General features: G+C 41.6%; 1 protein-coding gene across 5 annotated transcripts; it reads left to right on the top strand.

Annotated features, from left to right (window-relative positions):
* The first annotated feature begins 886 nt into the window (after window positions 1–886).
* On the top strand, window positions 887–21,927 carry LOC116036786. Of its 5 annotated transcripts, none has more exons than XR_004895771.1 (21): window positions 887–1,034; window positions 1,301–1,488; window positions 1,609–1,662; window positions 3,329–3,446; window positions 5,759–5,895; window positions 6,235–6,404; window positions 7,211–7,406; window positions 7,711–7,949; window positions 9,843–9,928; window positions 10,662–10,723; window positions 10,933–11,171; window positions 11,655–11,844; window positions 12,018–12,059; window positions 12,152–12,275; window positions 13,456–13,597; window positions 15,409–15,576; window positions 16,284–16,398; window positions 18,326–18,961; window positions 19,276–19,393; window positions 20,197–20,266; window positions 21,146–21,313. XR_004895771.1 is itself a non-coding variant. In XM_035994891.1 (21 exons), exons 1-21 carry the CDS (start codon window positions 911–913, stop codon window positions 21,472–21,474), a joined length of 3,507 nt encoding a protein of 1,168 aa, XP_035850784.1. In that variant the 5' UTR covers window positions 887–910; the 3' UTR covers window positions 21,475–21,927. The 5 variants fall into 5 exon arrangements, 4 of the variants coding, with proteins under 4 accessions (XP_035850784.1, XP_035850783.1, XP_031136280.2 ...); XM_035994891.1 differs by having other exon boundaries at window positions 18,326–18,969; window positions 19,276–19,345; window positions 21,146–21,927; XM_035994890.1 differs by having other exon boundaries at window positions 18,326–18,969; window positions 21,146–21,926.
* The last annotated feature ends 124 nt before the right edge of the window (window positions 21,928–22,051 follow it).

Raw genomic sequence — 22,051 nt, 5'->3', positions numbered from 1 at the left:
GTGCATAATCTAATTACGTATGTGCTAATTTGCATAAATACCACAACAGATCTAAACATTGGGTATAGCCAGGTGAAATGTCTTGTTGAATCTATTCTAGGCTACCCATGAGCATTAATACACAGAGGCAGGAAGAAGTACTTTAAACCAGCCTTTATTAATTATTATTGCAGAGATGGGGTCTAATAAAGGTCAAACCCCACATTAACGGTTGGAAAAATGAGCTGAAGCTTTTTGCTACATCTCTACAGTACATGACAAAGGAAAACGTCAAGAGACTCTTTAATTTGTTGGACTTTCATTCCCTACTGGACTAAAAAGACCCCCAGTATCTTTTATTTTCTTTATTTGTTATGTTTTATTGTTTATATTGTCTCTACCTCAAAGCTGTCAACACTTTTTTTTGACAAATGTACAAACAAATTGTGCCTTGATTGTTAGTATCGCTATTTACAATAAAGAGTTAAAAAAAAACATCGGGTATGGGTATGACACGTTATGCCGTAAACCGTTTAAATCTGAGCATGCGCAACTCACATCTGCACTCGACTCACATCGGGTAGTGACAACAGAGACCATCAAACACAGCAGTGGCTTCAGACATGTTTGATAAGGTAAGTGGGGGGGGGGGTGTGGAAATACATTACAGATAATGTAGTAGGCTACAGGTAGCATCTGAGTTTATAACCTTTTAATTCCCAGAGATGAATAGATAGAAGGTGAAAGAAGTGAGAAATCTTGCCCATTCTGTTATTTAGCCTATATATTCATTTATTCATAGTGATGTTGGATTCAAGACTATAAATTCAACAGTAAACACGAGACAGCGGTGGAGTTTAATATTTGTTACACTGCAGTTACACAGACTGACATGTCACATGTGAATGTCACGTGTTTATCACCACAGACTATGGCAGAATTTCAGTTCTTTCACAACTTGAAGTCGTACCTGGAGACCGGGCAAATGCTGTCTAGTTGGGAAAAATCAATGAGATGGAAGATCACCCGGTCCGCCTGCACTTTCATCCTAAAGGGTAATTTTTGTTGTCCGACGTACAAGAAACCAGATACAAGATTGATTGATTTATTGCACAACAGCAGTGAAATGAAGACTGGTCAACTCCATGACTGTGTAAAGACTTTAAAAAGTAGATAAATATAATTTAAAAATAATAGATGATGATGATGTGTGTGTGTGTGTGTGTGTGTGTGTGTATTGGGGGGGGGGGTTACCTGCTGCAGGAATGGAGTTGACATTTGTGTGCCTGTGTACCCCCACCCAATGATCCTGTCCTAACAGATGGTAGGCTGTTTTACACTGGCCCAGCTCAGAAGTACCTTCGCATGGTGGTGATGTCAGAGCAGGAGAAGAAATCCGTGCTCACTGAGTGCCACGACCAGAGCAACCATAATGGGGTCAGGAGCACCCGGAACCGTGTGATTTCAAGTTACTATTGGCAAAGTTTAATACAAGATGTGGAGAACTGGGTAAGAATGGGTAAAAAGCTAAAACATCTGTACCAATCTCACTTATCTTAAAGAATATACATGCTGCCAAACCACACCAATGTAGGCCTACATGTTTTTGTAAATTGGCTTCTGATATAGGTCAGGTGCTGTCAGGTCTGTCAGGTCAATGACCCCATCCTCCACCCAATAAAGGTAAGATCTTATCAAACTTAAAACCTAAAACATGTATTTGCAATAGTTTTGAGCTGTCTGTGTGACATATAAGTAGTTGTCAGATAAGACTTTCTTAGTTAAACATGTATTTATATTTATCATAGAATTACAGTATCTGAAATCCGTATAGGCCAGTTTAAAAAAAATCATGGTAAACCATAAATAAATTAAATAACATTGCTGTGGTACATTTATGTTTATATAACCGAAAATGTAAGCTACTGTTAAAAAATTTCAGATATGGACATTTTAAAGATGTTTAAAGTATTTGTATTGATGTTTAAAATATTTATTGTTTTATTTGTTGGTGTGTGTAGGATGACAACAACTTTAAAAATACTTAAGTGAAGATAAGATAAGCCTTTATTGATTCCCAGAAGCGGTTGTTGCAGCTGTGCAATTACATACATAAGAACAGATGAATAGAGACATTAAAAAAAGATTATAAAGTAAGTAAAATTATAAAAATAAATTAGTTTCAGTTATAAGGAATAAAATGTCACAGTTTTACAAACCTGGTCATACAATAAACAACATACACAGTTTTATATAGTAGTTAATTTAAATGTATTGATATATTTTAAAATATATTAAGATATTCGTGCCCAAAAGTTACAAGCTAAATTTAAACTTTTATTTTGAAACTTTCGATACCGGAACATACAAGGTTGTTACTGCTAGCTTAAATGTGCGAACCACCAAACGCCACATTTAGCTACTAGTTTGACCTAAAATGTAATACTTTAGAGAATTGATATGTGCATTTAGATGCACTGAACTAATTTAACTCGTTTATGGGAACAGCTGAGTCGAAAAAATAACGCGCTGAAAGTTGAGTTTTTGTTGAAAGTTGACGACGGTGTAACGAGAATTAGTGTTTACTGGACGAAATATGTTCTAAGGTGGGAAACGGTTTTCAGTAGGGAAATGTTAGCTATTTTCGTGATAAATGTGTTGTTTGAATATAACATGTATGTTTTTGTGGTATCAGAGTCATGGATATAGTCTGTCTGCATGTGTTCTCTTAAAGGGTTAACGTTAGATACTTTATAACAGGGAATATCGTTTTCATTATTAATTAATCTAGCTAGCTGTTACTATTTTCCAATTCATCAATGGATGATTTGTTTATAAATTGTTAACAATAATGTGTCCACCACGTCACTAATGCTCAGTCTTAAAATACAAAAATAAATGCCCAAATGCATTCTATAAAAAGTGTGAAAAGTCAGCCAATGTTGAATTGTGTGCTTATTAGCAGCAACTAAGACAAGTTTAGCATTCCTATTTAATAAGTAACAAACCACTAATTGACAATTTGTTCAAGCTGTCATCAATGGCATGCTCATCACATTATAGGAGCTCAATAGGATGTGAGAAAATATTAAATATCCGAGGTCCTTTCTATATGAAATGATAAGCATATTTAATCATTTGCGTATTAGCTGCACACAAAAAAAACAAGTTCAGCAGACTAACTTAATAAATATCAAACAATTAATTCAATACCAAAATTGTAATCAATAAATTGATTCATGTTTGAAGCTTTAGATTAGACTGACTGATGAGGATGTATTTTGTGATTGTCATATGAGTTAAAGAGTTGAAGCATCACCTCTCTATATCTTTGCCCTTTCCCTCACAGATGCCTTCTTATGACTTTTTGGATGAGGTGGAGCTGTTATTGCGGGGAGGAGTGCATCCTGTAGACGCAAAGAGCTCAAAGAAAGTAACCAGAGCCAGCAAACACTTTATCTATAAAGGTATTTGAGAGCTACACTGGCAGGTGTGCCCAGCGATGCGTCTTACACATTAGAGAACATTGTTTCCTCTCAGTGCAGAGCAGTTAAATCCTCGATGTAGTCCAGTTTCCATCAATTGTCCACACTTTGAGCATCACAAATAAACCTTTATGATATTAAAGTGGAAGCCGAAAATCTCACAGACAGATATCTAAGAAACCGGACGAATAACAAACTGTCTGCAATATAATATAAACATAGCATTGCTGTCTGCAAGGGCGTAGCGGACACCGAGTACACACATACACACACACACACACACACACACACACACACACACAACCCAACATACATATATTACATACATATATTTACAGCACCACCTCCCACAAAATACTTCCAACTTCCCTGTAATTCATAGATTCAAATGTGAAAAAATGTCTAACGTTTTGCATATTGAGGAACTTAGTCGAATATTTGGTTCATTGGCATGCTCTGCCTCCGTGTGGCCAGTTAAAATGTGGTCTCCCATTGGTGCAAGATGCGGCATTAAAACACTATGGAACGGTTTATGGAAATGTCTGTGTTTCCATCAATCATAAATGAAATGTAGGCTACTTGGAATCTGTGATTTAGAGAGACAAATGGTAGAGGATCTTTTCCAAACTGTTACCATATATATTGTCAACAACATTTGGCTCAGTCCCGATGACAGTAGGCCTCCTGTACTACATTTCATTCACAAGTTCAAGTGCTCAGAGGTCTATGTCAGAGTTTGTTAAACATCTTGATAATCAGCCCCTTTGGAAATCCTCAGTCAGTTGGTTTCAAAAAGCAACTATTGACTATTGATGATCTTTTTTTTGGTGAAATAGTTTTCCTTATCCTGTTTTTGAAGAGTAACAGCCTGCTCAGTCTTCAACTAGTGATAGACTGATTTTATCGTCCGGCCGATATATCGGGCCGATATTTGCGTTTTTATGTGTATCCGCATCGGCCGATACGCGGCTGCTGCGTTCGCCGATAGTTTTTTCCCGGCATTATTTACAGACAGGCGTCCACAGGCAGATCTGTGTTGCTGGAGACGCTGCAGTTCACGTGCAGACCATGCACTGCCCCTCCCCCACTAGCAGAGTGCTGGTGCTGGAAGCCTGGCAGGCTTTCAGCACCACGGCAGTCTTACAGCACCACGGCAGTCTTAAATTACAAATCAAGCACTTTATTTCAATGGCTACTTTTCAGGTTTATTGTTTTCTTAAATTATTTAAATGTGTTGACAAAGGACATTTTGTGATGACCTGATTATATCTGTCTTATAATATGTCAGCAAGCAATGCCTCATCAAGGCTGTGTTGTAGATGTTGATGAAAGCCTTTCACCCTTGCACAGTTAACCATATGCAGTGCACCCATCCATATGATGCACATTGCACACATAATTTGGGTGATATGAATGTAAGATGATTGCAGAAGTGACACTGATCTGTGTTTTTGTTTATTATTTTTAAAGAAATGGCAGAGCAGATTCCCGAAAACATACATTTTTATGATGTAAATTGAGGGAGCAAAAGCAGTGTTGGCTCCAAAAAAGCCCGTATCGGTCATCGGCTAAGGCTGATGAAAAAAAAAATCGGTATCAGCACTAAAAAATCCATATCGGTCCATCCCTATCTTCAACCTTTCTGACTGATTTTGCTGACTGAATTTCAGTTACACATTCATGACAAAATGAATTTCTGGCTATGCTGGATTACATAGAAGTTAATTTGGGAGCATGCAAGGGGGGAAATCACTCACCCCACCACCATTTGTGAAATAAGTATTCAGATCTTTTACTCAAATGAAAGCAGCAATTCCACGGTGTTAAAATACTCTGTTACAAGTAAAAGTCCTGCATATTAGCCTCAAAATGTACTTAAAAGTACTCATTCTGCAGAATGGCTCAGTTCTTTTATAGATTATGTTACTGGATTTTAGGCAGCGATGCATTCATGTGTGAGTGTCACTAAACACGTTGCAGCTGGTCAATGTGGAGCTAATTTCAGCTACCTTATATACTGCAGTTTAATCTATAGTGATAGGTCACAATTTGTTCATTGATTCATATTCTCTATTAATAATCTGAATCTGCAAAGCAACTAAGGTCAAATACAATAGAGGAGTAAAAAGTACAGTATTTTCCTTTAAGAGGAGTATAAAGTAGCATAAAATAAAAAAATACCCACCACCCCCAATGTTGAAACAAAACCTACGCCCTTGCTTGAGTAACTTTCCACCACTGTCCACCACACATGATGAAAAGTAGTGACCGTTGTTCCTCTCCGGATCCTCCAGATGACTGTCTGTGGCGTACGTATCGAGGCCGCCTCCTCCGCGTTGTCAGAAGCGACGAGGAGGTGAGGGAGATCCTGGTCCGTTACCATGACAACAACAACCACGCTGGTCGTGTGCGGGCAGTAAAGGAGATAATGGTGAGTTCAGGTGACATCTTGAATGGGCACGAAAAGGACTTGAAGTGATTGTATTGTGTACTGACTGTATGGCTCTTGGGCTTATTTATTATGTCTAGTTTGGATATGTTAGTAGTCGGTTTGATTTAACTGGCAGATAAAACATGTACACTGGTTGTGTGTGTGTGTGTGTGTGTGTGTGTGTGTGTGTGTGTGTGTGTGTGTGCGTGCGTGCGCGCGCGCACTGTATGTATGTAGGTATGTGTATGCATGTGTGCATGGAAGAATGTATATAGGCAGGCATGTATGTATGTATGTGTATATATACATATAAATAGGTGGTGTGGTCTGTCCGTCCAGATGATGTATTATTGGGTGGGAGTGACGGAGGCGGTGAAGACCTGGATCAGAGCTTGTGCTGTTTGTCAGAGCCGAAGTCCCGGCGAAGCACCCAACCCACCCGTCCGCTTCTGCCTGGCCTACGGCTGCGATGCCTCCAGCTACGTTTACCCTGAGCTCAGCTTCCACAGGTCAGACCACACATTTACAACGCTGTATGATAAGCTAAAAAAAGGAGGAAAAAAAAGGCTTATTCTTCCAAGTCTGGTCTGATTATTACCAGAACCAAAGAGTTTATTTTCAGTTTTCTGTTTATGTTCTGTTGACTCTGCTCTGATAAGGCTCAGTTGTGAAGTTAGCCTACAGTTAGCAACGCTAAGGCTAAATCATAGCTTATTTTTTGAGCATACCTAAAAATATGCCACCCAAAGTGCTTTACAGAAATATAGCAAACAGGTAATGCAAAAAAAAAAATAGAAGAGGCTAATTAAAATCCATTTCAATGAATAACAATAAGTTAATCATGAAAATAATGAATTAAGGTATACAAAATACAACTGGCATATTGCGCAAAGAACCTTTAAATAGTCATGTTGTCAATATGCAGATGAGATATACTATACTTTATTGTCATTTAAGGTCATACTCATGCACATGAGGGGTGCACAGCTGAAAAGAGTTGCATTTATCTCTAGCTCAATGTGCAAACTAAAATCCCAGATAAGCATGGATAAAAACATACGAAACAACATGCACGTCAACAGACACAGAAAGACAATTTTTGATGTCAACAGTTGGTAGATAAAAGCAGCAGATTGATTAATGTGCAAACGTCTGCATGACAATGAAAAGGAAATGTATTTATCTAAAAATACAACCCAAAGGATGTAGAGTATATCTAATGAGAATAAAACAGGACCTAAGATGACAGCGTGTGTTGCTCTACAGGCTCTGTGCAGCTTAGTCTCAGCTCTGAAAACAGAACTCTGCCGTGCAGGTTTCCCAAGGCGGCAGAGCGCCGGCGAAGGTGGCTGACGGTGGCTCAGAGGGACGAAGGCTCGCTTCGCACAAACTCCTGCCTCTGCTCCAGACACTTTGAGCCGTGCTGCTTCACGCTGAGCGAGGAGGGTCAGCTAACTCTGACACCAGACGCCATACCCACCGCCATCCCTGCTACAGCTCCCGAGGACCAGGTGACACAAGGCAGACCACACATACAGTAGAAGGCACAAACAGATACATGTGTGACCATAGGCTTGGATTTGGGGGGTGGGGGTGCAGGGGATATGTCCCCCCCTAATATTTAGAAGAGTTACATTTCTCCCCCCACAAAAAAATATGAAAGACCTTGTTTTTGTTGAGATCTGTCTGGCTATTAATGTGCCTTATTTTATGGGCAAACTGAGATTTAAAAGATTTCAGAGGTGTAATGTAATAACTTTAAATGGAACAGAAAGATTTCTAGCCTCCATTGTTATCCTCCTTCTTGGTTTTCAGGTTCCTGTCCCCTCAGATGAAGAATTCCTTCATTCCAACCCTCTGGAAGACCTGCTCTCCACCTCAGAGCCCTCTGAGCTGGCCCTGGATCACTGTGAAACCCCCGCCGAGCTGCAGGAGCACAGGTACTGCCTCCCCGCTCCGGATCCAGACTCCAGGGACGTCCACACAGGGACGGAGGACAACAGGAGGAAGACCGTCATCGAGCCCAGCTTCACGGCTTACAACCAGATCGCCAGGTAGACCTCCTGTCCACTAGGGGTGTGAATCTTCACTGGTCTCACCATTCCATTCCCATTATCCTGTCCATGAATAGATGCGATATCACGATGCGTCACCTCAATATTATTATATATTGCCTCACATGGTTTGCATCAACAAATTCAAACTGTCAGATATACTGTATGTGAAATCCCCTTTTTTATTGTATCTGCTCCTAAAAAATACAGAATGGTCCAGGTCCACATAGCGATGCATCGATGCAATGATTCATTTCAACACCCCTACTGTCCATTTCATCCACACGTTACATTTTTACATCTTACATGTAGAGATGTTCCCAGACCGATACCATATCAGAAAAGCCTCCGTTACTGCCTGAAATGCTGGTATCGGTATTTATTATTTCTTATTATTTTTATTTATCTTTTATTTAACCAGGAAGAGACTCATTGAGATTAAAAATCTCTTTTTCAACAGTGTCCTGGCCAAGACAGGCAGCAGTACAACCACACATACAGTACATACAAACACAAAATACACAAAAACACTATCACTACACTAAAAGCAAATCCCTCATAGTCAACCAGAATCCTAAACACATCAGGCAAAACATCTACAGCCAGATGTGGCTGCCTCCAAGTCAATCGACATCCTCTTAAAAAGCGACCAATGAGAGCAGCTCATTAAGTTTCATGGATTTCTGTAACTTGTTCCATGTAGAGGGAGCAGCAAACTTAAAGGCCTTTTTCCCCAGCTCAGTTCTAACCTTTGGAACAGACAGTCAGAAAAGATCCTGGGAACGAAGATTGTAAGTCCTGTTACTATTTACACTGATATAGGTCAGAAGGTAGGATGGAAGGAGACCTGAAATAGCCTTGTATATGAAGATATGCCAGTGTTGGAGTCTCCGTGTTGATAAAGAAGGCCATCCAACACGTTCATACAGTTCACAACGGTGAGTGAGGGCTTTCATACCAGTGATGAACCTCAGAGATCCATGGTATACAGTGTCCAGAGCATGTAACTACTGGAGTTTATGCACTGATCAGATACCACGTAATTTAGCCCAGAAGAAAATCTACTTTAAAGTAGTTTATTCATGTTCTTTTCCCGTTATGACCGACTGTCAAACTGGATAATAAAATAAAGTTCTACGGCGTTCATTGCTTCACAAGCTGTTTAACCTGAGCCACGCCGTACAACAAATATAAAAAATCATATCACATCCATACAGGGATTGTACAGTCAGAAAAACCTGATTATGTGATCGCATAATTCAATGCATAATCAGCCAAAGTCTGCATATTTATGCGGGGGCCGCATTTTTTGAAATACGCCGCACTTTCACGCATAAATTGCCGATTTCTGCGCAAAATATGCAGGGCTTGCATGATTTCATAATCCCCGCATTTTTGTTGCAAAAAAGGCACATATATCTTAGCAGAAAGTTGAAAAATGTTGCGTTTACTTCACACAAGTGCAGCTATTTTCCCCTGTTGCCATGGGAACGTTATGAACATGAACGTGAACATCATCGAAAAGCTGCAAACCCCGTGATGAAGCCACGATGAAACCGCAGTTTTTGCAAGTTCCCGCAATTTCATCGCATAAAATTGCATAAATATCCCGCATATTCCATCGCATTTTTTAAGAAAACGTGCTGCATAATCAAGGATTTTTGCCCGCATCAATCACAAAAAAACTCTGCATTTTTCTGGAAGGACTGATTGTAGTATATAGCTGTTAAAACATAATATAATAGATGACACACTGGTATCAGATTCTGTATCGACCGATACGCAAGTTCAGGTATCAGAATCGGTATCAGGAAGCAAAAAATAGTTTTCGGACCATCTGTAGTTACATGTCATTTAGCGTGTGTTGAAATGTTTTTATGTTTCATGCTGCAGGTATCTGAGCCACAGAGTGTTACCGATGCACAGCAAGAAAAGCAGAGGCGCTTTAAGAAGGATGAGCAAGCGCTTCAGTCTAATAGGTGAGAGGAAAGAGTAACAAAACACAGCATCACTCCTTTAATCCTTAATAAATGAGATCATTGTGGGTGTCTGAGACTCAGACACTCACAATGATCTCCACAGAGATTACAAACTGTATAACTCTTCCTTTACACGCTTAGAGTGTCAAAACTGGACTCACAACATGTCATCATCACATGTCAATAGTCTTGGACAATTATGTACAATAATTACTCGGTGCAATAATTTATCAGTTACATGTGCAATATCACTGCTGCCACCTATATTCACACTGTACTTATTTGTGTTCATACTGTACTTTATTTATGTTGACACTGTACTTTATTTATGTTCACACTGCACTACAATAGAATTTGTACAATCCATTATTTTAGAAACAATCTTTTTATCCTAATCTTACTTTTAACCTTATCTCACTTTACTTCTACTTTACGTTTTTTTATTTCTTACTGGAGCTATGTTACTTCATATTACTTTATACACTTATTGTCTCGCTCTTTTCATACTCTTATTTTACTTTGAATTTGGCTTTAGCAACTGCAACTAAACAATTTCCCTGAGGGGGATCAATAAAGTCTTATTCTGATTCTGATATAGTATCTCATTAAAGGCATACAGTCGCACGAGCTGTAGTTCCAATGAGACAACCTGTAGGGGGACCGAAGAGGGAAAAGTTACATAGTATGCCTTTTAAGATGAGATGCCTTTAGAAACATGTCTCCTCTGTTTCAGATGGAGTGCTGATGTACACACGAGTCTCTCCTCCTGTCAGAGTGCCGCGCAGCAGAGAGGAGGTTTGCATGATTTACTCACAGTGTATAATGAAGTGTTGGGTCAGCTGCATCTTAAAGTTTGTTGGTCGCTGCTTTGAAAAACTGCAGCATAAGAGCAGGAACTTTGTAGAAAATGAACAACTCTTTCCTGTAAAAAAAACATCACACAGCACAGGAAAACCCTTTGTCCCATGACCTGTTAACCGACCGTGCTGCCTTCTGATTGGCAGGTAAACTCGATCCTGCTTCAGTTCCATGACAACCAGGGTCACTACGGCCAGGGAATCTGCCAGCGTGAGATCACAAAGCACTTCTACTGGGCCAGCATGACCCGAGACCTGGCCCGCTGGATCTCCAGCTGCCCCACCTGCGTCAACAGAACCAAGAGGAAGTGGCTTCGCTGCAGCGTCTACACCTGCACCAACTGCTGCGGGCCAGTGGAGAGAGGCCTGGGCCTCACCTTCCATAAGTATTAACACATGAGAGTCTTCTAGGGCAGATACTGTGGTTAGACAGCTGAATCATCTTTGTCTGTATACTTCTACTTTTTTTTCCAACTTTATGTTTATTGAACAATTTTATACATAAGCAAGAAGTACAAAGTATATGCAGCGGGATTTCTGCAGCATTTCTTTTTCTGGCTCTCCACCACATCTGGGAAGACTCTGAGGATAGCTAGCAGTGGGTCCCTGGGCAGGTGCCGACCCATTATTTTATCAAGGAGGTCAAAAATCCCCCTCCAAAAGTAGTCCAAGAGAGGGCATGTCCAAAATGTATGTGTATGGCTTGCAGCCTCCTCTCCACACTTCCTCCAACTTGCACTTGTTAGCTTAGGATCCATTTTGGAGAGATTAGTGGGGGTTCTAAAGTAGCTGTTAACTCTTTTCCATTGAAATGCTCTTCAAACACTGTATACTTCTTTTAACATCTATTCCTCCGTCCTTCCCTCCAGGTTTCCTCTTCACAACGTGGCCGTGCTGGCTCAGTGGTTAAAGGCTGTCGGTCGTCCACACTGGCATCCCCGGCTCTGGTCGTCTATTTGTTCCACCCACTTCACTGAGGACTGCTTTGACCGCAGCGGCAAGAAGGTCACGGTCCATCCAGACGCCGTGCCCACACTCTTGGTCCACAGCGACTCAGGGGTGAGGCTCCCAAGGGACTGATTTTACATCAGATCCTTAAATGATGAATCAATAAAATGACAGTGGCAGCAGTGAAAATGCTGTAAACAAACTGCTACTGCTAGTACAACGTTTGCCGAGTCGGTACAAAAGTTTTAAAAAGCAGAAGCTTGAGTTGTGTCGTTCCTCCACAGACTCCGTCCAGAAGTCCGAGCCACCCGGCTGCGGGGGAAGAGGTATGTTCTAGCTAGGCTGGGTACCGAATACAATACTTTTTAGGCACTGATCGAAATCCAGTATGAAATGTAATGATCTGTTTCTGTGTAAGCAGGCCTATTTTGCCAAGTACGATGCTGTGGAGCTCTACCTGAGCAAACGCACCTATCCTCCTGGGCTGAGCTACGTAGAGAAGAACACCTTCAGGAGGTTCTGCAAGAAGTTTACCATCAAAGGTTTGTACAAACCAGAATCTATTATTAGAACAGGTCAGTGGCTCTTTTGTACCAGTGTAAGGGTATACAAAATAGGAAGCCTTTCTTTGGTGATGTTAGAGGTCAAAAATACTTGACTGACTCTGCAGCTAAAAGTTTAGCATTTCTGATATTTCTTTCCTCTTTCCATATGTGACATAAATTTCATAACATGTAATGACTGCATGAAAAAGTAAATGTATTTACAACTAAATAATCAAAAGAAATTGGTGGGAGGAATCTGTAGTCAGTACTGTGGGGACTGGATTTGTGAAAACAAAGAGAAGGACACAAAAGCCCTGACAGCAGAGGTGTGTTGGGGGGGCTGCTGCCCTGACACAGGACCCCGGCGTGTCCCATGTCGCTGATGAACGTCCGACAGGCCTGCAGCCCAAAGAGAGAGACAGCAGAGCCAGCAGGGCAGAGAGTGACAGGCACAAGACAGCTAGCTAGACTGTCTGCCCAACCTGAGTTTTCTGTTGCACGACTAAAACTACTTTTGAACGTACACATGTTCCACCAAAACAAGTTCCTTCTTGAGACTATTTAGCAGAGGCACCGTGGCTCCGTCCCGCGCTTAGCACCGCCCAAGAGGATTGTGATTGGTTTAAAGAAATGCCAATAAACCAGAGGACGTTTTCCTCCCGAAATGTTGTGTGGACTAGCCAGGCCTTCCTCCACAGAGCTGTGGAGGAAGGCCTGGTAATGGAGGACTTAATCTGTCGCCATGTGTCCACAGTGTTTGTTTTTTAATTTCATTTGGGCTTTTTCCTGGATTCTTTATCTTGGGGGGTCGGTACCAACATTAGGGCTATTGAAATAGTTACTAGTGTGGGAAGATGAAACTAAAGTTTTCTACACAAAATCACACTTGTTTTGTGTGTGTGTGTGTGTGTTTTTATTTTCTCTATTGTAATAATTATTCAAATGAAACAATTAAATCAATTAAACTCACACACACTCAAGCAGGTTGCAAGTAAGCATTTCTTTGTATGAAGGGGGTCCCAACCAAATAAAATGCACGTGTCGACAGTGTCAGCTGAACATCATCCGGATTAGCATGCATCCCATGAAACAAATAGATCCTTTTATGATAACAGTCAATAGAAATGTGTGTTAGTTCCATGAGTTACCATGTTGACGTGACAACTTGTTCTCCCAGATGGCGTGCTCCATGCAGTGAGCGGAGACCGGGTGCGTTTGGTTCTGAGGAGCAGGCGGCGCGTTGAAGCCGCCCTGCTGGACTATCACAACGAGCTGAACCACCTCGACGTCAACAAGTGTCTCAGACTGCTCAACGAAAGGTGAGCCGGATCTTCTTTTTCACGAATAAACCATCCTTGTTGAGATTAGATGAAACTTTATTGAGCCTGCAAAAACTCAGAAGGGTAAAACCTCCCCGAACCCCCGACCCAACACATCATCACCTTGAACCAAAAATCCACCAATAGCAGATAGCTATTTCTGCATATTTTACCATTAGATGTCAGGCTTACACTCAAATCTGTCATGCTTTTAAGTCTGTGTAACCAGGGGTCTTCAACATGTTTTAAGCCAAGCTTAACTGAAAGAAAGATGGGGCAGGGACCCCCTACTACATAATGTAGTTGCATATTAAACTGGGCATGAAGCCTTTATACATACCCTTTCAGTTTACAGAATACTAAGCTATTAAATAATAATTGACATGATATTATAAATCATTTTGTAATGTTAAACATACATGTGACACATTGAATTTTTAGGATGAACTGGATCTGTGGATGGCTACCTTAGTGACTACTTTACCTATAGGCCAGTAATCCTAAATTATCAATGTTTTTTCTCACAAATAGGCTGATTTATATTTGCTAATAATATGTTGGATTCATGTTAAGGCATTTTCATTTTTGAAAAAACTTTAAAAAATTAGCAATAATTTGGTGCCCCCCCCTGCAGTAACTCTGAGGACCCCCTAGTGGCCCCGGACCCCCTGTTGAAGATCCCTGTGTTTAAAGGTTCTCTAAGCGATGTTGGGTGACGGCACTTCTTGTTGACGTTCAAAGTATTTTCAAATAAAACGAGGCTAGCCCTCCCTCTTCCTCATCCCGTCCCCTCCCTTTCGTGCTTCCGCGCACTTTTTTACAGTGTGTTCAGGAGACAGGCAGCTAGCAGATAGTGAGGAGATGTTTTTTACAGTGTGTTCAGGGGACAGACAGCTAGCAGATAGTGAGGAGATGTTTTTTTACAGTGTGTTCAGGGGACAGACAGCTAGCAGATAGTGAGATGTTTTTTACAGTGTGTTCAGGAGACAGGCAGCTAGCAGATAGTGAGGAGATGTTTTTTTACAGTGTGTTCAGGGGACAGGCAGCTAGCAGATAGTGAGATGTTTTTTACAGTGTGTTCAGGGGACAGACAGCTAGCAGATAGTGAGGAGATGTTTTTTTACAGTGTGTTCAGGGGACAGGCAGCTAGCAGATAGTGAGGAGATGTTTTTTTACAGTGTGTTCAGGGGACAGGCAGCTAGCAGATAGTGAGGAGATGTTTTTTTACAGTGTGTTCAGGGGACAGGCAGCTAGTAGATAGTGAGGAGATGTTTTTTTACAGTGTGTTCAGGGGACAGACAGCTAGCAGATAGTGAGGCGATGTCTGCTGTATGTGACAAAAAATGTTGTAGCCTAAACGCGTGACATCACTTAGAGCACCTTTTAACCAAACGTACTGTTATAAATCCAGTTTGTACCATCCCGATACAGTATGGCTTCTCTTTAAGAGTAAAAAAAAGATTAAGATTAAAAAGGCGAAGTTTGGCATAATGTTGGGATAATTATAGCTTTTCATGTTCTTCATTTAAATTTTTTTTTCATTCCATATTTATTTGAATAGGGACAGATGCTACGACATAGACAAATCTCCAATGTACAGCACCACAGCATTTATAGCTATTGCTAGTTTCCAATGCCCTTGTCATAAAAACAAACATTAAACATTGCCACATTAAAATACATAAAGCACATAAACATACAAGACACATACATCTGTATACATCCCACCACCACCCACTTAACGCCAGAGGTGCAGATATTTACTGTAATATCATGCTGTGGTAATAACCCGCTCCTCATATCATGATCAGGTACTTCTGGAAAACCATGAGAACTGATGTGGCGCAGTGGATCGACAGTTGCTCGCAGTGCAGCAGCAATAAGAAGAAGAAGAAAGCACACATCCAAACAGCACCGGGAGGATCAGAGTCACACCTGCAGGCGCCCAGATCTCCACACATACCTGAGGATGTAGACAGGTGTGTAGATTTCTGTGTGCCTGTTACCCTAAAAACCCTTTGCTTCATCAAGGACTGAACTATTTCTCATCCTATATAAACTAGGAGTAATAGAAGTCGAAGTAATCGAAGCAGTATTAACAGAGTCAGCAGCAGTAACACGGTGTACGGTGTAGCGGTTAAAATAGACGTAACAGCAGCTGTAATATTACAGTTAGTCTGTGTCGATGAGGTTTCATTTCCGGGATTGCTCCGGTGCTGCAGGAAATTCCGCCGGATGTCCGTCCCCTTCCTCTGTCTTTGTGTAGACATTCTAACCTCTGGATTTGTGAGGACTATGGTTAACTGCTCCTCAGATCTCTGCAGGGTAAATCCAGACAGCTAGCTAGACTATCTGTCCAATCTGAGTTTTCTGTTGCACAACTAAAACTACTTTTAAACGTACACATGTTCCACCAAAACAAGTTCCTTCCTGAGACTATTTAGCAGAGGCACCAGGGCTCCATGCGGAGCTTAGCACCGCTCAAGACGATTGTGATTGGTTTAAAGAAATGCCAATAAACCAGAGCACGTTTTTCTCCCATTCCAGAATGCTGTGTGGACTAGCCAGACCCTCCTCCGCAGCGCTGTGGAGGAAGGTCTGACAATGCGAGACTATATTACAGTTAATGTAATTTGAATTTGTTTGTGTGCTCCCTTTTATTCTGTGTCCATCTGCATCCTGACAGTGGGCCGGATGCCGATGATTACAGCGATGATGGTGATGATGGTGATGTTGATGTATGTGGTGGGAGTGTCGGTGATGAAGAGAGGCGGCCAGCGACCAATTCAGAGGACAGAGTGGTAGGTTTCTCAGCTTCAGCTGGCAGGACGACAGAGTCCACTTTATTGATCTAGAGATTTCAGTCCTGGTTGCTTTGGCAACAGCCGTGGTACTACAGCAAACTCAAGTGCTCGAGCAGCTACTGGCAGAAATACAACAGAAGATCAACTTTAATTCAGCCAAACAAACTCAGCTTTTTAAAAAGTCAGTCAAAAAATAATCCCAACCTCCAGCAGCTGCACAATGACCGCTGTCTTGGTCTGTAGATGCATTTTTGATGAGCGATCGCAGGCATATATAGTACGTTGCGTTTCCTGGCTTTTTTGGCTCCTTCACAGTAAAAGCCAACCAACGTTTCAGTCACTATTTTTATGGCTTTTTGGAACCTAGAGAACAGCCACACTTATCAAAAAAAAAAAGAAAATAATGGAGAAAAATACTACAGGCAATTGCACAAAGTACAGGCCCACTGCTTATCTCACTGTGATCGGCTACAGAGATAGAAAAAGATACAAGTGTGGTTCCCACCGCCATGGAAAACCAGGAATAGTCAGGGAATTTCAAAATCAAATGTTCCCGGTCTGGAAAAGTCATGAAATCAGTAGAAGGTTTTGGAAAAGTCATGGCATTTAGTTGTGTTTAATAAAATGAATTGCTACAGTAATCTTCTGTGGATAACCTTTAACGTAATGTAACATAAAGCTGAATTTATTTTCTGTAGGCTATCGGTTGACATAATGTGTCTAATATCTGTCGGGTGTGTGACAACGTTTTTGTTTACTATCACGTTCATGTATGTTCTTTATTTTCTCATGGCGTTACGTCCTGCGTGATTGAAAAAGGTTGCGGTTTAATTTCTATACAATAAATAACACGTTGAGTAAACTGAAGTATACTACAGAGTTCTGTTCGTGTTCAAGGTTCTGAATGATCATGGACAGTTTAATATTGGATCATTTTCAGTCATATGCTTTTAAGCAGCAGTGAGATATGTCAGGGTTAGCATTAGCAGGAACTGTAGGAGAGTGAACAGTGAGGCTCATATCATATCACTCAGATCAAACCACACGGATAACACACTGCATGGTTTCCTGCCTATCCCTCATACGTAGGCAGGCAATCTCCGCACTAACGTAAAACTACTATAAGTATAGGGAGGTAATTACTGAACTTGCATACATTGATTGACTGTTGCACTATTGAAATTCACACTTTTAACATGCTGAATGCTACAGCTACCTCTGAACACTAATAGACCTTTTTCACGGCAGACATGTTGACATGTCATAGTAGATAAAGCACAGGTGTATTCCAAACCATTAATGATGGCTGCATTCCACTTAGGAGAGGTCCTGGTATTGTGCATGCTGACTCACTGAAATAGCTCACTGGGACACTTGATGGAACTGAGCCATCGTTAAGGTTATCAATTTCAGCTGTGCTCTTCCTACTATGACAAGTCAAAATGTCTGCTGTGAAAAAGGTCCATACCCCTTTCACACCGATGGCTCAATCAGCGTTATACCAAGGTTGACTGTGTTGCCAGGGCGGGACGAATTATGTGATTAGTTGGAAATAACAGTGGGGAAATGTTCTCCCCTTGTCTTAAAATAGTCAAAAAATCGATACTAGAGTAACCTGCTTCCTTGTCCACCTCTGCAATAAATATGCAGAGGAGGAGAAATCACTTAATCACTATCACTTAAGGTAATCGTTATGCATTGCTCCCGGGTTGACCCAGATGATTTCTATTGTCATGACCAGGGATATACCCGTGTTGACTGGCTTTGTTTGAATTTCAAAAGAAGGGTTGAACCCTGATCAGACAACCCTGGCCCAACCCTGGTCAGTGGTGTGAAAGAGGTAGAATACAGATGCTGTATCACTTCACACATTGTTATGAAGAAAAAAAAGTCAGTCTCTTTCTGTTTCTCATCTAAATTCTAGGAGAACCCTTCACCTGTAACTCCCATCAGCCCTCGGCCCAGAATCCCCATCCTCCTTCATGTAAGAACTCCCATCAACTTCCAGCCCAGAACTCCAGTAATCCTCCAGCCGAGGACTCCCAACCTCCCCTTTGTGACCAGAATCTGGTCCCTCAGGACAGGGGCCCTTCCACAGTCTGAAGTCCAGAAGGAGACAAACGGCTCCAACACTCAGCCTGCCAGCCAAAGCAGCGTCCAGGTTCAGCCGGAGGAGCAGACACAGTCTCAGGACCAGAAGCGAACATGTGGCCCTCGGGGCAGTGCCAGAACGCATCACTATGTCAAAGTCCAGGACCTAGCCACACCTCTCCCAGATTCACATCCTCCATTCGAGCTTCCAGCAACACCCAAACTTCCACAAGACACAAGCAAGCAAAGTCAGCCTCCGAATCAAAGCAGGGGACTGAAGAGCCAGTCCCAACCCCAGAGCCATGTTCAGCACCCGGGCAAGAGGAAGAGAGAGCTGGAGGCAGCGTCTTCGGCTAAGAGGAGCTCCAGCTGTGGCCTGGAGCCTGTGGTGGCCCCGAGCACCAAACCCTGGCCCGTCTTCACCATCGCTGGCTCTGCCCCGCCACAGGCAGCCAAACCCCTTTCTAGAGTGGACAGGTACGTACAAGTACTACTGACTCAGAAAAATAACTTTTCACAACTTTTTCAACGACGCTGGGAAATCAGCTATTCAGAGCGCCTTATTTTATTCATTCAAATATCAACATTTGGCGCCAGCATATCGATTCTCATATCACATGGACGATATATTGCCGTATTTTTATGTTGCCCCCCTTCCTAATTTTGATGACCCTGCTTTATGTATGACGGCATGTGTAATGACAGCTGTTTGTGTGTGTGTGTCTGAGCCGTCTTACGTATGGCGGCGTGTGTAATGACAGCTGTTTGTGTGTGTCTGAGCAGCCCTGCGCCCGTTCGGAGGCCCAGCAGGCTTCAGGCCCGGACGGTCGTCCAGCAGTGCATTAAGGCCAAGGTTAGGATCAAACCAGAGCTGGACGGGGCCGACGCTCAGTGGGTGGAGGTCTGTTCATTCTTTTTTCGTTCATTCGTGTCTGTCTATTGACCCAAATATTTCAACAACCACTGGATGGATTTCCATGAAATCTGGTGCAAACATACATGGACCTCAGAGGATAAATTGTAATAACTTTGGTTATCCTCTGACTTTGATAAATGAATGGAACATGAAACAAAGACCCCTTTGCTGGAATTGAATTTGGGACGTTGGTGTTTTTTTTAATAAGTTAAGCAACACATACATTTGTACGTAACATTTCTCAGTACAGCATGAAATGTGGGAACGTTACTAGTCACAAACATATGACTTGCACTTGTCCATCTTGGCAGTTTGAGAAAAATTCTGAATGCATCATTAACCATCACCTGAAGCTTTCTCATGTTTGCCTTACTATAGCTGCACCACAAGTGGGCTGTATACAGCAGAGTGAAATTTGCGTGCCAGCATATTGGCTTGTGCATACAGTTTGCAACACTGGCACTGCACATCATCATCATCATCATCACATGCACACCATACTGTGAGCAGTAAGGCCAGCACTATACGGAGACAGGACCAGATCATAAAGTGTTTTGTTCTAGATTTAGTTTGTTTCATCACAACATCACATGAAGACGGCAACAATACATGTTGTCTCTTATGAATGATGATGTCTTTAGCCTTTGTTGTATTTGTATTTCTTTATGCTTCAGAGCAGCTTTAAGACACACAGCTTTCCCAAGTGGGGAATAATACAGTGCAGGACATACATGTAGCCCCAGTGTCTCTACAGTAAACCTACAAATGGCTCTTCTCTCTGTCCTCAGATCCAGGAGGGAATGGTTGTGTATGTGTGCTTCTTCCACGGAGCCACAGAGGATGTCACTCATGAGATGGGTGAGATGTCTCTTTACTCTGCACGTGTCACTGTTACCAAATATTATAATATTCCTTAGTCAACGTGTTATTCTAATTGATAATCTTATTACCAGATAAATGCATGCATTTAAACTGATATCTGTATTTTTGTAAAGTAAAATGAATGTGTTTTTGCTTTGCGGCATTATTTTTATGGACAAAAGCAAATGTTGCACATTTTTAATCAAACAATTAGTTGATGGAGGCTACATCTACACTACTACTTTTGCTTTAAAAACGTATATCTATGGCTATGTTTACACCTCGCGTTCCCACCCGTTTTGGTTTAAAAAACTCCAGGTTTGCGTTGTAGTCTGGACGGGTAAACGGAGACCTTTGGAAACGATGCTGCAGTCTTATTGGTTAGGTAGCTTACAGACCTTCCAGTAACAGTTCCACCTCGTCATCGGTCCAAGCTAATATATCCCGTTCCCACCGTTGTTCTTTGTTTCAAACTTCTACATCCACGATTTTTAATTGCAGAGTAACGTCCGACAATCTGCTTCCTGTTTACATCGGCACGCACATGCCCAGTGTGAGTTAACGGTCATGTGATATGCGTTGTCAGACGTGTTAAAATGGACGCGGATTAGTTCTGATATCGGAGCTAAAACCGTTGTGTGGACGCCGATCGTTTTTGTCTCAAAACGCCATTTAAAAATGAAAACATAGTAGTGTAGATGTAGCCTGATAATTTAATAGATGGCAGCATCGTTCCTCTGTTTGTACCACTGATTTCACTATCTTGTTTAATTCCTCATAGGTTAATCTTATCTTAATGGGAGGCTGAACTTCTTTCCAAACAGTGAAATATACATATTAATGCAGTCTGGTTTGTTTTTTTGGTCTAATCAACAGCTAGCAGTCTGATGACCACACAACTTTTCAGAAAAGACACAGGGCGCTCGGTTTCCGTTCTCAACCTCCCCGGGAGCGTTTTGTTTATCCCGCAGGACTCCCTGCTCGGGGAGCCGGGGCCCAAGAGAAGGATACAGTACAGAGGGGGGTGTGAGCCGTGGTGGGGCGCCCAACTCCTCTCCAACCTGGTGTCCGCCTGCAGGGAGCTCATGTCCGCCTCAGAGAAGTGCAGCAAAGCGGGCGTGAAGGTGGAGCAGGGAGTCTACGGCCAGAAACAAGACATGGTCCTGAACAGTGTGGAGCCGCTGACGCTGCTGCTGGAGTTCTGATGTCTGCCGCAACGTTGTGCCAGGCGGGAAATCCAGGGAATAAGTTCAAAGAAGGTCAAGTCCACACAACAGCTTCATTACTCCGAAAAAATACTTTTATCTTAATTACCGTTTTTTTTCAACCTGGACCCTATGTTCCTATGTTTTTGTGTTTAAGTGACTGATGGGAACAATAATCTTTGACATTGGTCCAGTATTATATATACTAATATACACAAAAATGCTGGTTTTGACACTGACAGGCTCAGAGTAATATTCTAAGTGTCTGACAACATTATGGAAAGGATTTCTAAGGAGGTTGACCTTTCTGTTAAAGAGTAAGATCCTTTTTTTAAACATATAAACATCCACGAAATTGCGTTCGCTAAACCCACCAGACTCCATGTAAATAAACAGTAATTTTAGCATCATAAAATAGACTTCATTCAAAGTCGACAGAAACAAAATAAAACTATTAAAAGCCGTTTTGGGTCGTCTTTCCACTTTTCTAACCATCACAACTCTAGTTTTGTTTGAAATAAACACATAGTTTACAGATTTACATGTGAAAATATGTTGGCTCTGTACATGCTAAAAG

Source organism: Sander lucioperca, chromosome 18 (assembly GCF_008315115.2).
Source record: "Sander lucioperca isolate FBNREF2018 chromosome 18, SLUC_FBN_1.2, whole genome shotgun sequence".
Classification (NCBI taxonomy): Eukaryota; Metazoa; Chordata; class Actinopteri; order Perciformes; family Percidae; genus Sander; species Sander lucioperca.
This window is presented reverse-complemented; position numbering and strand designations above follow the sequence as displayed.